Here is a 16,853-nt window from a genome sequence, read left to right on the forward strand (position 1 = left end):
GTTAGCTAACTCAAGTGGAAAACACATCTTTTTTCCTAGTGGAAACAAGATCCAAGTGATTTTAAGCATATTTGAAAAGCAGTGTAGATGCTTTTGTAAATTTTCCCTCCATCACTAACCAGTAATTTTCAGCAACTTAAAAGACAACTAGCTGACACCGCAGACAGGCCCAGACAGAGAGTTTTAATGCCCTGCACACACTGGAATTGGTCCTGAAAAACATTTTAGTGGAGTTTTCTTTGTCTAAGGAAAAGCCAGGTATAGCAGAGCTAATTCTGACAGCATCACATCTGGCATCACTACAGTCAACAGGGGTATTCAAAATTTATACCAACTCAGGATTTGGCTTTCATTAAAGAAACAAAAAATAACACCTCACAAAATAAAAATCAGTTATTTAAAAGTAATTTAATTTTAAATATTTAAAATATTCCTGTTTTTAAAAGTAGGTGCTTTGCAATTAACTATTTTTCCATAATATTTATTCCTCTGCTAAAATTTGCAACATGACTGGAAAGTATATGTGCTCTGCTTTAGCATTCCCAGATTTTCAAGATCTTATATCTCAGTCATGTCAGACAGAAAGGGGCTGAAATCTGATGCACAAGCTGCCAACTTTGTTTTCTGTCTCACTCTTTCTTGCAAAACACACTCTGAGTTTTAAATTAAAGTGGTTTTGATTTGCAGACACTCAATACTTTTCAGGATTTCACATATCTTTCTAAAGTTAATCCTTATTTGACACTGAAATAGCAAGAGAAAGTATGTTCATACAGCATTGTACAATACGTTTTCATACAACATTTCTGCTAACTGATTTTATCATTCAAAATCTTCCTATAAATGAGTGGAAGCTGGTTACATGGAATTCAACTAGGACTCTGAGTACTGAGAACATGTGGCAATACTTCTGCATTATGTAATTTGAAATCAAAGGCCTTGCATAAGATGTGTGTTACACGTGAGTTATAAATAAGTCTGAAGAATTTAGCCAGTGCTTAGAATAGCCCAAATTGCATTTATTGTGCAAAATTCCATTACCATAAATGATTTCTTGGCAAGATCAGTTTCATTTTGACTTTGTCTTGGGTGAATTTTATGTAGAATTATCGTACAGTGCACCTTGATTCTTGCACAGGAGGTTATTAATAAAGAGAACAGAAATATTAACATTTGTGAAGAATGACAGCAGCTTTTTGTGCATGGAAATGGCTGATATAATTTATAATAGGATAGCAGTTAAAATAACGTTAAATACAAAATCAGAGTTTATACAAAGTTGGAAGGAATCCAGAAAAGTAGTGAGGAATATTTCCATAATATAAAGCTAAATGGAAAACAAATATTCCTGAGATTCAAGCTGGTATTTCATCTGAAGAGATCTGGAAGCTCTGCCCACCAGACTACTGCGATCTGCAAATCAAAGACAAGCTTTCACCTGTCTATGCTCATTCTTTTCCTTCTGATATTACTGAACCTCTGGCCTTTTCTATTGTTTTAAAAATCTCATGGCTAGATCCTGTAGGCCGCATCTACACGTGCACGCTACTTCGAAGTAGCGGCGCCAACTTCGAAATAGCGCCCGTCACGGCTACACGTGTTGGGCGCTACTTTGAAGTTGAAATCGATGTTAGGCAGCGAGACGTCGAAGTCGCTAACCCCATGAGGGGATGGGAATAGCGCCCTACTTCGAAGTTGAACGTCGAAGTAGGGCACGTGTAGACGATCCGCGTCCCGCAACATCGAAATAGTAGGGTCCGCCATGGCGGCCATCAGCTGAGGGGTTAAGAGACGCTCTCTCTCCAGCCCCTGTGGGGCTCTATGGTCACTGTGTGCAGCAGCCCTTAGCCCAGGGCTTCTGGCTGCTGCTGCTGCAGCTGGGGATCCATGCTGCATGCACAGGGTCTGCAACCAGTTGTCGGCTCTGTGGATCTTGTGCTGTTTAGTGCAACTGTGTCTGGGAGGGGCCCTTTAAGGGAGCGGCTTGCTGTTGAGTCCGCCCTGTGACCCTGTCTGCAGCTGTTCCTGGCACCCTTATTTCGATGTGTGCTACTTTGGCATTTAGACGTTCCCTCGCAGCGCCTATTTCGATGTGGTGCTGCCCAACGTCGAAGTTGAACGTCGACGTTGCCAGCCCTGGAGGACGTGTAGACGTTATTCATCGAAATAGACTATTTCGATGTTGCTACATCGAAATAAGCTATTTCGATGTAGCGTGCACGTGTAGCCGTAGCCATAATGTTCTATCTTGGTGCACAAGGGGAAAGGAAGAGGAGAGCATAGGGAGGATTAGGGTAAACTAGGGTAGGATCTTTCCCGATAGCGTGAAGGGTGGAAATGGTTAATAGGCCAACCTGGAATGAGAGAACTGTCTAGTCCCCAAGTGGTTATTGTCAGCAGCATGTTAGCCAGCGATATACACTGTTCCCATGGAACCCATTAACCGTACTGGGAGTTTTGTCATTGTTTGATCTGGCTTAAATTCCTGTTCACTTACAGGAAGAGGAACGTAACCCCTCCTTTTCCCTCACCCTGCACAGTTGCCTGCACTGCAGGTGGAACCCTGATCTGACTAGCAGAGATGCTGGAGAATGACTCTACTGCTATCTCTGCTCACCCCTTGGCATCACTGAGTTAGGCAGAATTTGACCCACAATGTGCAGTAGGAAGGAGGTGAGAGGAACAGATCCTGCTTCCAACAGATGATGGCAAAATTCCCAATCAAATAAATAGCAATAATTGTGAGTCCAGAGCATTCTGACTATCCAGCTAGAAATTCTGGAAAATCTAGAAATGTAGAAATTTCAACTCCTTCAGATTTTGCACAGATAATGTTAGGAATCCCAGAGTTCAAATGTTTGCAGCCTCCGGTGATGCTGTACAATTCTAGTTCATGCAAACCTCATACCTCACCCAGCTCTGGTGGAGGTGCAAGGCAATGGCCATTTATCTGTAAATCTAGGTTAAAAGAAAGCAAAGATTGCTTCCATTTTTAGCTTTTTCTTTTTTTGCTAAATTTATTGACAAGAGGACGAAGGCCTGGCATACTAGGAATTTCACCTTTGACGCCAACCCGTCTGGGACCTAAAATCACTAGTTTGATGTTTGTTATGAACAGACACTGCTTCTCTCTACAGCAGTACACAGGATGTGGTTACAAGAGCTGACCCCACAGAGATGGTTCAGTAAAGTCTGTGGACATTGGCTTCCGGCCCGATGCTCCCGCTTACTTTGTGTGGCTCACAACCCAGGGCACCAACAAGAAAATTATAACACTAAGAGAAGGAAAATATTAATGAATCCATTTTTTTCCCATGTAGCCTCCCGTACCTAGCTCTGATGGGCTGTGATCCTAATCTGGTTCCCAGAGCAGTGCCGTTCCCAGGGGAGTTCTTTCTCGCTAGCGCTGGAGATATGGAAGTTGTTCGCTGAGGCACCTGAAAGAAAATTAAAAGAGTCCATGTTATTAGGACTGTGATTGAACTTCTACGTTCTCTTCATGGGCTTGGGGAAGATGAGTTTTCGGCAGGTTTTCTAGTTGGATATTAATTACTTTTCCACTGAGAGATATTCAATATTTACAGCAGTTATAAAATACAAAGTTCTTGGCACCTACAAAGAATCACAGATGTTTGAGACAGGAAAGACCTGAAAAGTCATTTACTTTATCCTTCGTAGGGCAGGGCCCTCCATAACAATATAAACTGAAGGTTAAAAGATGTAGGTGTTCACGTCAAGCAGTGAGATTTATATAAAGCATTAAATACAAACATCAAATTTAACAAAAACACATTTCAAAGCAGAACAGTCCTAAAATCTGGACTGATCTGTAAACTCATTATAGCAGCTTTTAGAGTTGCTTATTCAGGTAAAAATAAATTAGATTGTAATACCACCACAGAGGCAATACTGCCTAGTGGTCAAAGACCAGGGTTGAGAAGAAGGATGGTCACTGTGTCACTGCTAAGCTACTCAACTAGAGGTTGGACCTCTCTGCTTGTGGCGCCCTCAGGACCTAATTGGGTGCCAAATCAGAGAATTTGCCGAACCACAGGAGGTCAATATTGTCTAGCAGCCTTACCAAGACTTCCACTGCTTACTGGGCTTTTGTACCTTGACGAAGTCATATGACTTTTTGGGCTCAGTAATTTCAGCTGTACAATTTAGCTGAAAGCCCGATGTCACTGAAAACCAGCTATTTGGAAGAGGGATAGCTCAGGGGTTTAAGCATTGGCCTGCTAAATACAGGGTTGGGTGCCCAGTCCTTGAGGGGCCATTTAGGGATGTGGGGCGAATAGATTTAAAAAAAAAGAAATAGTGCTTGGTCCTGAGAAGAGGACAGGGCTCAATGACCTCCTGGGTCCCTTCCAGCTCTATGAGGTGTGTATCTCCCTATACTTCAACATTTGGCTGGAATAATTGATCCTGACTCACTCCACTGTAATTTAGAGCTCTTGGTGTGCCTGTTACCCATTAGTATCATGCAGGATGTTATGCAATATTTCAGCCCCCTGTAAGAGCTAAGGTAGCTGCTTACCCGTGGAACTCTCTGCTACAAGATGAGACAGAAGCAAAAAACTTAGTAGAATTTAAGAATGGATTAAACACTACATTGATAACAGGAAGATCCACAGTTATGAGGTGGAGGGATAATTCAGTGGTTTGAGAACTGCCCTTGTAAACCCAGGGTTGTAAGCTCAGTCCTTGAGGGGGCCATTTAGGGGGCTGGCACAAACAGATTTAAAAAAATCTGTCAGGAATGGTGCTTGGCTCTGCTGTGAGGGCAGGGGACTGGACTCAATGACACCATGGTCCCTTCCAGCTGCATGTATATTAGATAGCTTAAAAATATTGTGGGCTGGGAGAGAGCAGTCTTCATGTCTCTCCAGGGGGAGATTATTCCTTCATTGTCTTTTTTTTAAGCCTCCTTCACCTTCTAGAACATCTGGTTTTGAAAACTGTCAGACACAAGATCACAAAGGCCTGTGGTCAATCAGGTTCAATGACCAAAAGTCTGCTAGCTTTTATCCATGTCCCGGTCTCCAGCAAGTACTAGGTAAACAAGGAACCTGCTTGTCCTGGTTGAGTGAAAGGAAATGGGGAACAATAGCATATTGTAGACACTGTAGCCCACCCCACAAGCTCTAAAAATACTCTCACATACTGATTGAATCAGAGGGGTGACAGGGCTGTTTCTGAGAGACTGCAAGTGAGAAACCTGGGAAAGAGCAATTAACCCCTTTTATCTTTTTGGTAGGACAATGAATGAGGACAATTCAAAACAACATTTATCCATCCCTGCCAACTCCTCCAGAAGAGTCACCTGTACTTCCCAGTCATAGGAGCATCAGAGGATTCTAATAGGAGGATGAAGCAACCATCAATGTCCATTACCCTGAGCAGAACATGCAACAGTCGCTATTTTTGCCCTGTGCCTGGGTCTGACACTCAACTGATTAGATTTCCAAAAACCTGGAGAGTAGCAGATGTTGCCAGAGGTGAGGAGTGGACACCTTCAGAATCACATTACAGTAAACTCTTTCATATCCAGCATTCTATCATCTGGAACTCTCAGATAACTGGCATTTTAACCATAAGTATATTTTAGTTTTATTTTCCATAAGTACAGTATAATGAAAGTAACTACAAAGAAATATAGCAAATACAGGATAAATTCACAGTGTACAATACTGCTGTTGTTGGTAAATAAAGTGTTCTGCATACATTTGTTTGTTTCTTAATATCTAATCATGTTTTTTCTTTAGTGTTATGCATTGCTAGGTATTACTCTCTGTTATCCAGATTATTTGAATATCCAGCAACCTCCCAGTCCTGGGGTTGCCAGACATGAAAGAGTTTACTGTAGTAAGGGAAGGTGAGACACTGCGTAGTAACTGTCCAGGCCATTAGCATCAAGAAACATGTTTACACCAAAGAATTACTGTTTTAAAAAATTACTGCCAGCTTACCCTCCCTCAGGTAGGCACGAATAGATCCTCTCAATAAAATGGCAGCCAAAATTGTAAATAATATTTTCCACTGACACAATACTTCATAGCTTCCATACATAAATAGTAGCTATTTTATTTTAAAATTTAAGTTGCATATTTGCTGGAGCAGAACAAAATGACATTTAAATAATGGAAACATATGGTTGACGTCAGGGTGGGGAAGCTTCTTTGGTCTGGGGGCCACTGACCCACAGAAAAATCAGTTGGGACGGTCATCAGCCTTACAGATATGGCCCCCGTCTGAGGCTAGTTGATTTTGTGGCGTTCCATTAAGTTCGTGGGTGGTGCCAAAATGGGGGGCTCAGTGCATGGGAGGGGCTGCCAGGCAGTGAGCGGGGGCATGTGAAATGCAGGGTCTGGGCAGGATGTAGGGTGCAAGAGTGAGCTTGGGGTGCAGTGTCTGGGTGGGAGGCAGGATGCAGGAGACGACTGGGGGAAGGGGTGTGGGATCTAAGTCGGGGGGTTGCAGGAGCAGTGTAGAGGTGAGAGTGTTGGTTCTGTGCAGGAGGGTGAAGGAGCAAGGGTGGGGTTGAGGGAACTGGGAGAAAGGAAGGGTGCTGGAGGGGTTTGAGTGTGCAGGGTCTAGAAGGAAGTGGGCATGGGATGAGTGAGGGGGTGAGACTCATGCCACTTCTGGGGAGACACGTTGGTCTGTGCACTGCAGAGAAGGCAGTCGCCAGTACTTCCCCTGGCCTCTTCCACGGGCTGCTATTCAGCCAATGGGAGCAATGGGGGGTTGTGCTTGCAGCAGTGCGTCCCTACAGCACGCAGAAGCACCTCCCCCACCAGAGAGAGCTCATGGATTGGACTGGGCCCTGGCTTGTCTGGATCACACCCCAGAGGCTCGGAGCTTCCCCCTCCCAACCCAACCCCCCCACATGGTGGCATGAGACAGCTGGGGCTTGTGCTCCAGCTATGGTCCCCCAGTGTCACTGAAGCACAAGTGCCAGCTCACATCACTGCAGCAGGAAGCCCTGAGCCTCACAAGCCAGATCCAGCCTGTGGGCCATAGGTTCCCCACCCCTGGTTTACATCAATGCGTCTAACCAATTTGCAATACCTTTTCTTTGCATATATGCTCCTGAGCTGAGAGCTGATTCCTTTCTGGAAAATTGTAACCACAAAGTTATAAATCATTTCTCCTAACCCCTTGCAAAAAAAGCTTATGAACAACACAACTGAAATATGTTTCAGAAGAGTCTTAATTAAAGAGGCACTGCCAGATGCTGCCATAATGTCATTGAAGGCATAAAGCTACTGGAATCCTTACAAATCTTCCATCAGGTATTGACTACAATTGGAGGCTGGATACGGAACTAGAAGGACCAACAGTCTGAGTATGACACATATTATTTTCCTAATAATTCAATTTAAGCAGAAAACATTTATTTCCAAGGGACAAGATTTGTTGTGGATTCAACCTGGGCTTGTGAACCTCCTTTCCGGTGTAACATGAGACTTACACATAGAGTAGTTCTAGGGGGGAAAAAAACCACGTATCAGCAGATGGCCAGACCTGCAAACTGCTGAACACCTGTGAAGTGCTGAATACCGTCATGCTTAGCACTATGCAGGAGATCCTCAGCACTGCACAGGACTAGTCCCTGAATTTAACAGGATGCAAACTCCACCAGTTCAAAAAGAAGCTCCAGGATTCTGCCCCCTGCATTGCAGCACTGAGGTGTGCCAGGGGAAGAGCGCTGAGATTGCTTCTTTCAAGCTTTTGAAGTTAGGAGCAATACAAACGTTACCTTTGGTGGAACCTCCTCCTCCTGTCGCAACCAAGAACTTCGGTCAAACTTTTCAATGCGAGCGGGGAGAGGAGGGTTTTCTGAGGTGGGGTCCGAGTTCTGCCTTGGCATCTCAGTGCGGTGAGAGGTCAGGGCCTCCTGAAACCCAGCCATTCCCTTTGTGGGTTGTTCATGTAGTGATTGGGAGCCAGACAAGGCGGGTCCTTGGGATTTCACACTGACCAGATGTGGAATCTAAGCACCAAGTTAAAACAAAACCATCAGCATAAAATCTTTAAAAAAAATAAAAAAATAAAAAAAATTCTCAATAATTCTAATGTATTTAAAAACACCTTGGTTTGAAATCTGCACCTTTTTTTCCAGGCCCTTTTGGATTCTTATATAAAATGATTCTTATATAAAATTGTTTTAGAAAAAAATTAAGGTTGCATAGTTCAGTACTTTAAAGTCAGGAAATGCCAAAGTTAGGGTTGCACATGTAACCTTTACTCTGACTACTCTCACATATTCATGATGATAGTCTTCATATACATGATCACATATTATTTCTCAAAAAATATATCATGTATTTTGTTCTATAGCCTCAAATAGACAAGGAAGCAGAATTAAGAGTGCATTAGAAAAGTTAACTTTGGCATTCCCGGACTTAAGCTCTTAATGACTTTGGTATGAAATTTCCTAGGGCTTTTAATTAAAAAAAAAAAGAAAAAAGAAAAAGATAAAAGATGGAAAAAAATAAATGCAAAGAAGCAGCTTCATTCTCCAGGGAGTCTGAAGCGCTGATGGCTTTAAAAAAACAACAAAAAAAAACCAAACCAATAATGGTGTGAATCTCCACAGTCTGGCTAGATAGTACACTTTCCCATAGACCTAAGGATTCTCTCTCCGGCAAGCCTTAGAAGCCGCGTATGGCATGACCCTTGCATCTCATCCTTCTGAAAATGCCTAGGTTACATCAGATCACAGCTGCCCCCCTCCCCCCACCCCCCCAAAAAAAAAAAACTTTCTAAAATCTGCATATGCCCTTCCTAAAACCCTTCACACTTACAAGCTGTGGAGGGATTTAGCCAAGAGCTCTTTTGATACGGCATAGAAAGGCATCCACTATTAACAGTGTAAATAACAAATTTACACATATATTTATATGAGGTTTTGTGTGTGAAATGATGAAGCCTCTCAATAACATCTTAATAATGGAAAAAGTCTATATATGACACTTTGACAATGAATGACAGTCACTTGTTCTAAAAATGTAAAGTTTGAAAACTTTTAAAAGAGGCAGATAACGTATATTTAATTTCTCTCAGTTAAAGATTAATGTGATATGGGACGCTTACTGTTTGATTAATTCTGGACTCATTGGAAAAAATGTGCTGCAGGTCTTCTTCACATAGCAAGTTATCCTTCATATTGAAACACTAGTTCACGGGGTGGTACTAAAGACTTCAGTCGAGACAGATACCAAATGTGGATGGAGTTCAGATAAACTGTGGATGTTACTATAAAAACCCCATAAAAACCTAGGCAAACATTGTACGTCCAGTGCTGGCAGCAGTCACATCCTTGGAGGCCCGAGTCAAGAGCACAGGCGCTCTGCCAGCGTTTCTGGGGCAGAACTGGGCCCAGGTCTCTACAGCCGCATTACGTTTTGTGGAAATGTATTTTTGAAACTTGTGCTCAGGCTTTTCCAGTTGTGTTACTGCTATTGATGTTAACTGAATATTTAAAAAAAAATACTGAAGGAAAAGAAGCAAATGCTATTTCTGATAACCCTAAGCATCAAGTCATAATTTGTCTATTATACCAGGCTCTCTGGTTTCACTTTGGATAAAAAGGGTCCCAACAGAAACAAAAGAACTGACATACTGGAGCAGACCAATGGTTCACCTAAGTCCTTTAACTGTCTCCAATAGCAGCCAATACCTGATGATTCAAAGGAAGGAAGAAAACATCATAATCCATCATAATGTACCTAACAGTACTGTGTTATACTATGGAGGCGAGAAGAATGAACACAATCATGTCTTCAGCTAATGATCATACTATATTTGGCACCACGAGCACTGTAATCCTTTTATTATTATTCCATGTAGTATAAATGTCAATGCTGTTCTTACTCACAAACAAGTCTAGGGCTGAGAAATCACGTGTTAAGAAATTCTTTCCTTTTTAATCCACAAATGTTGTGGTTATCTTACCAGAACCACCAGCTTCCAGATTTCTGAAATTAAACTTGCAGGGACCTACAACCAAAGCACCCTACCTGAGGATCCACTGGTCTCAGCATGGGTGGTGTCCGAGCCGGCTGCACCCCACTAATGCTAAAGGACTCTGAACGAGGAGGCAGGTTTGGATCAGATATCCTGTTAGCCACTTTGTGAGGCATTGCTGGGGAGCTTTGCCGGTTGAGTCGAGAACGTTCCTCTACCTAAGGCAACACAACAGGAGAATCAATGAACACGAGTTGCTTTACTTCCCTGCAATTTTACTCTGAGTCACCTGTATAGCCATTTTCCTAGATTCCTAATGAGTACATTGGTTTTATGCACCTCTTTCATACCCATTAAAGCTAAGCGCCCTATGCTTGCATTCAAAAGGACTTCCATACTAGGGCAAACTCCAAAAGGAAAATGTTAAAACAACGTTCTCCTTTCTGTACTTCCTTGCTGCCAGTGTGGCTCAGTGGGGTGAAAGTGGCAATTTCAGAGCTCCAGACAAAAGGACACTGGGAATAGGGTGGGGGAATTGCTGAAAACTGACTAGCACCTGGTGGGTAGCAAGAGATGACACCCAACAAAAAACTCTAGATAGAATCGGGCATTTCAGCTGAGTTAGAGAAGGCTGAAAGAAAGACGGAAAGAAAGATGACATACAAAGAAGATGGATGGAGGGAGGAAGAAGTAGAAAAGAAAAGAGAGCCAAAAAAAAAAGCTAAATTTGCATGGTGAGGGAGATCTGCCTTTGAAAATGAAACCAAAGAACTTCTAATATGGTACTCTCCTTTTTCTTTCTCTTTTCTGTATCTAGTTAATTGGCTCTTTTCTCCTGATCTTCCCACTACCTAACCCAGGTTCTTCTGAAGGCACTAACTCCTTGACACTGACTAGGGGCACTATTAGTGGCAGGATAGATTTCCTTTATTTCATTTGTTTCTTTCCTTTTTCATCTACTTTCTCTCATGACACTTCCATGTTTCAGTTTTCTTCATCCCTCTATTCCTCTTTGACACTGTACTTTTACCTCTTAGGCTTGTGTCTACACTGCATGTTTTTTTGACAATACTTTTTTTTTGATGGCCCACAGTTGAAATAAGTAAAGTCAAAAAACTGTGTTCACACATGCAGCAGCATTGTGAGAGGCAGTGTTCACATTTACAGCCACAACATTGCAAAAGGAGCATTCACATAAGCTGATAATAGCTGTGCTTTGTTCACATGCATTCATTTTTGACTTTGAAGTGTGAGGCGGGGTTTGACAAGTCATTTGCATTGCTGGAGTAATTATTTTAAGGGAAAAGCTCTCTTATCTTGACTTTTCATGCATAGGAGTGTGAACACTCTTTCTCTTTCTTTCTTTCTTAGATAAAATTCCCTCCCACCCCCACAAAAACCAGCAAGTTAGACAAGCCCTTTCTCTTCTTTTCCTTTCTTTCTTGGGGTCTGGTATGGGATCTACATCCCCATGGCTCTGGGATCAAACCCCAGTTGCTTTCTGTGGCACAAGCAGAGCACCAAGTGGAGCTGCTGGACAGTCTGGAGGTGGCAGAAGAAAGCTTTCAGCATCGTAGCCAACATTATTGGAAAACCGAGTGGTGCTATTCACAAGAGTGGCAAAATAATAATGAGACTAGAAAAGGGTCTTCCCAGAACCCATTACAACTTTGTCAATTTATACTTGAGTCTCATTTGGCTCATGTCCTTTGTTGGGCAGAACTTCTGAAGATGACCAATGTGATGCCACTAAAGCACCATTCTGCCTCATGAACAACCATCCATATTCTGAATTAGCCCACCCCATTTTTGCCAATTTGAGAAAACAAGTGGTTTAAAATCAGTGGGGCAGTACCAGCCCATGCCCACAGAGAATTTGGGCCTCCACTTACAATGTACAAGTTGCCCAATACAGAAGTCCTTTTTTGTTTTGTTTGAACATAATCAAACACGTATACCCAATAGTACATCCCGCTCCCAGAGTCTATCCTGAACTCTTTGCATGGAGTCTTTCCAAATGCACGTCTGTGATTGTTTCTTGACTGCTAGCCAGACCAGATCAGTTTTTTGTTTCATTGTGTATTTGAAATGCCTAGGTACTGATCTGACTAACCCATTTAAAATGGCTATACAGGTTACAGACCATTTCACATTTGCCTTGAAAGCAGTCCCCAACCCTGTCAAAGCTCATTGAGCCTCGCATTGCTGCAAGAGATTACAATTACACAAGAATATGTATTTTTGCAACCTGTTACAACAGTAATCATTTGACTGTTGTGTTTGCAAAATCTGAGATCATACATTGACCATATGATCAGGAAATCTCAAGTGGTAGTTCCAACCGCTAAAAGATGAGAAAGACCCATAAAAACCGCAACAGGCAACGGAAGATCAAGGCATGCAAAAAACACCCTCATACTTCAAATATATTTTGCTAGAGGATGGCTCGAGGAATCCAAGTTACCAGGCAGACAATACAGTAAGTGAAGTTTCAAGACACCAATAGACAACTGTATTTGACACACAGATAATGTGTCCTTTTTAAGCTGAAAGGGAAAACAAAGCTTCAAGGAGACACGGCCAGCTGCAAGAGGGTATTTCCAGCAGATGCATCTGAAAAGGAGCAGCTCTAAGTGTTAAGATCCCAGCGCAAATGCTCTGCAGTGCGTTCCCACTGAAAGAAACATCCTTACCTTTGATACCGTAAATAATGCAGAGTGCTTTCTTTAGATTTGAAACAAAAAATGAACATGGCAGCAAGAAGGTGATTTGTTTCTCTTTGGAACGAATAAGACTAGTGCACAGTCCTCTGTTGTGGGCAACAAGTTTGTTGCTAAGTTAGACATGAGAAAAATCCAATTGCTTTCGGCTAATCCAGATATATATCCAATGTACGTGTTATTAAAATCAAATTGTATGAAGAACAAATTAGCTTGTGCCTAAGTTGTGTTAGATAGTTTCTAAAATAACAAAAATTGTATGTGTATAAGTGGAAGGAATAATTATAACATTTTCAGTTAAAAACTGGATTATAAAAGTATTAAAAAAGTGTTTGTTGATGCAAATTAACCATTCTCCCTGAATATGAAGCACTTAGTATTGAGAGACGAATAAAATAAACCCAAACTTAGGAACTAGACGGTGTCCTGTAGGAAGTCTTTATCCTAAGAATGAGGAGGCCTGTGTAGAGTTTTTTTAGACCATGCTAGTTTATCTCAAGTCCAGACAGAACAACTGTGCTTTCCCCAGCTGCATACCCTACCAGTGGCAGTTTGGAGGCCAGTTTAACAACTCCTGCAAAGAGGACTTAGCTACGTACACAAGGACAGAAGGGGTAGTTGAGAGAGAAACAGCATTTCTTTTGAATGAGGATGCATCTGCATAAATACTGGGATACAGTCCAGTCAGCAACAGTCTCATTTCAATCTGCCTCAGAGGAGTTCCAGTAAATCTGCCTATTATTTAAGCTCAGGCACTAACTACAACTGCCAACAAGGATTCAACTGGAGTCCTCCCGCCAACTTCTGGAGCTCATTGACAGAGTGCCAAGCAATAATGTGCAGCGGATTATGGGATATTTTACAGCTAATGTGGAGGAATAGGTGGCTGAGTGATGTGTCAGAGATCAGGACACTGGCAGGTGTCCTCTCTGGGTACAGCAGGAATCAGGTTTAGTGGTTAGAGCACGTGTCAACACCCAGGAGTAGGAACCCAAACTCAGAGCCCAAGTCAGACAGCAGATGCCAAAGCCCAAGTCAGAAATCAGACCCGACGGTTAAGGACCAGGTTACCGGGAGCGAAGCCAGTAAGGAGCAGGGCTGGAACAAGCAAGCATTAGAGCTATCACAGCCACGTGCGAAGGTGTTGAATGACCGAAGAACTGCCTCTGGGCTTACAAGTTGGTTTGCTGACTCTTCCAGCCAGCCCGGCAGCCTGCTTCAGGGACATCAGCCATACCTTGTCCCTTATGGCCAGATCAGAAGCAGGCTGATGGTCTTAGTCTGTTTGGGGTTACAGGATTTTTCAGTCAATTGCAAATGTTCCTTCGGCTCCCAATGCACTCGGTGTACATGGGAGGTTAAATCCAAAGCAACCAATAATGGGCAGCTCATGGCTATATCTTGATGTAAGCAGGGATGAAAGCCATAATTTCCCAAAAATGGTCTGTGTGGAGTTAAGGCGCAGATTGCATTGTTATGTATGAATTTGGTGTAGCAGAGCAGAGGAAGCATGTCATCTGGGTGGGAACTCAAAAAGCAGCAGAGATACTGCTCCAGGATTTGATTGACTCTTTGCTCACCCTTTAGACTGCAGCTGATAGGTGGATGAGCTCAATTCCTGCCAATACCGTGAAACAAACTGGGGACCTCAGCCTGATAAAGTGCCCATCAGTGACAAAATACATTTTTCAAGAAGTATCAAGCTAGCTCCTGTGTGGTAAAAACAGTCCATATGGGAAAAAAGTGGGCCATCCTCACTAAATGTACGTCTTGTACTAAATCAGTACAGCTGCTGCCAAAATGGCCAGAGCATCACTCCTGTTGCAATGCCAAAATGTGACCCATCTGCATGCGGCGGGGTAGCCAGGCCAAATGTCAGTGAATGGCACCGTGACCTGGTGTATGCCATTCAGGATCTCTGTCTACAGAGAGCTGGGAGGGTGATAGCTGGCCTAACCATACTACTAAAACTAGCAGTGTAGCTGCCCTCACAAGGGCAGCAGTGAATGGCAGCATGGGCAAGCTGTGCTGAGTATGTGTACATGGGGTCTAGGAAGATCTGTACTCAGATGGGCCTAGACCATGCCACTGCTGGTTGCTGCTCACACTACCAGAAGCACACTGATGGCTTTAGCAAGCTAGCTCAGTGGCTTGATAATTGGCCTGCTAAACCCTGGGTTGTTAGTTCAATCCCTGTGGGAGCCATTTAGGGGCCTAGGGCAAATAGATTTTAAAAACAAATTCACCATGGATGGTGCTTGGTCCTGCCAAGAGTGCAGGGGACTGGACTCAATGACCTGCCAAGGTCCCTTCCAGTTCTATGAGATGTGTATTCCCATATATATTATATTATTATTTATGCATGACCTGGGAATCATGCATACAGATTTCCAAGCAGACATACCCTCATATTTAGCCTGTTTTGGCTGTTGGGGAAGGTGATAGGTGGGGAATGGAATGGGGTGACCTGGTTGGGGGAGTGGGGCTGGACAATGGGGACCAGAATTTGCCCCCTCAAGAAAAATCTGAATTGTTACCACTGGAGCAGTGTGAAAGACTGCCAGGAGTCCTTGATGTGGGGAGAATTTTTACGCATCAACCAAATACCATAAAATAAATTCCCCAGAATCTTGATGCCAAGAACATACAGCATTAAATATAGGAATGGTACCGTCTCAAAGCACCAAGAACGATCCACTGATACAGCAACTCTGTGTGCCATTACCTCAAGGCTATAGTTTGAATCCCAAAACAACTCTTTTCTCCCAGAACCTAGTGGGTATGGGAAGATATAGAAACAGATAGCTCTGCTCCAGAGGGAATCTTTCTGACCTTGGGCACTTTTGGGGCCACTATCATTTTACACAGGAAAAGGATAGAGGGGGGTAGAGGGAGCATTAAAAAAATCACAATTTTGGGTAGGCATTCCTCACACCCCACATATAAAGTATTTTGGAAAAGGACATAGAGGGGTAGAGGGAGAATTAAAAAAATCACAATTTTGGGTAGGCATCCCTCACACCCCACATATAAAGTATTTTGCATGTGGTAAAGTTCCTGCAGGGAAACACCATTTTGTGAAGCACACGTCCTCGAACATCCATGTTCCACTCTTTAGAGTAATAAATTAACTGCAGAAAATTTCAGTTTCTGTTTTTATTAATATTTTATATCTATTGCTCTATATAAATAAGATAAACAACAAGGAGTGAACCATATGGCATTTGGAAAGATCTTACACCTGTAGCTAAAAGCAGTTATCACTTTGCTCCTAATAAACCCCAGCTGAGAAAGAAATGTGCAGGGAAGAAGATCAAAAGTGGGTAAACGTCTGGCTGAGCAGATAGGACTCTGGACTCATTAAAACATCTGATTTTAACCCATGAATCATCTTGGAGAAGGTAGAGGACTGTCACTACCAATGCTGATATTAACTGATCCAGAAAAGCTTCAGTGCAGTAAGCCCATGCAATTTGTATTGCCTCTAATACGGCTAAAAACTGGCAGCCAGAACAGCCACAGCCCCAACACAACTTTCTCGCGAGCCAAAACGGGAGTCTGTCTGGACACAACCAAATAAACCTAGATCAAAACACTGTGATTATTGGTTACCCATGGTTCAAAGCAGACCACTACCACAGTAAATGAGACTGTCAAGTGATAGCAAAAAACGTGATGTGTGATTTGAAAGTGTGCTTAAGAGGGAACCTCCAGTGTTCTTATGTCCACAAAAAATGGAAGGCTTAGACTATTTACAGGTAGATTGTACAATCCTTGATCATGTTAGTCACTCCAAAACAGTAACTCCTAGTGAAGTAAGTGCACTAGGGCTGAGAAAACTTGTGTTGTACAATCTAGTCTTTAAATACAAAAAGGCTGAGGGGTACTAAACAAAATTTTGTAGATACTAATGGTATTTTCTGTATGTGTATATTTTCTGAAGGCCTAATGTGCACTTGAATTTATTGTGTTCCAAAACTACATCATAGTATTTTTTTCTTTCATTAGGAAATTTACTTGATTACACAAATTAATAATCAGCTGTATGAAATTTTGACAGTACACCACTCTTTTTATATAGCATATATTGCAGCAAGATGCTTAGGGACAAACTCTGCTGCCTTTACTCACTCTTGTATCATGCCTTATGTGCCAAGAAAT

General features: G+C 42.5%; 1 protein-coding gene across 8 annotated transcripts in view; it reads right to left on the reverse strand.

Moving 5' to 3' along the window:
- The window catches only part of TNIK (TRAF2 and NCK interacting kinase), a 319,291-nt gene that overhangs the window by 46,277 nt on the left and 256,161 nt on the right, over positions 1–16,853 (reverse strand). For 7 of the 8 annotated variants that reach the window (XM_075004331.1, XM_075004329.1, XM_075004324.1 and 4 more), the window contains 3 exons: positions 10,026–10,190; positions 7,763–7,996; positions 3,331–3,437 (listed from right to left, as the gene is read on the reverse strand). In XM_075004331.1, the coding sequence (XP_074860432.1) occupies positions 3,331–3,437; positions 7,763–7,996; positions 10,026–10,190 (506 nt within the window). The remainder of the gene's footprint in view (positions 1–3,330; positions 3,438–7,762; positions 7,997–10,025; positions 10,191–16,853) is intronic. The other variant, XM_075004330.1, reaches the window with a different exon arrangement.

This window comes from Carettochelys insculpta, chromosome 10 (genome assembly GCF_033958435.1).
Source record: "Carettochelys insculpta isolate YL-2023 chromosome 10, ASM3395843v1, whole genome shotgun sequence".
NCBI lineage: Eukaryota > Metazoa > Chordata > Testudines > Carettochelyidae > Carettochelys > Carettochelys insculpta.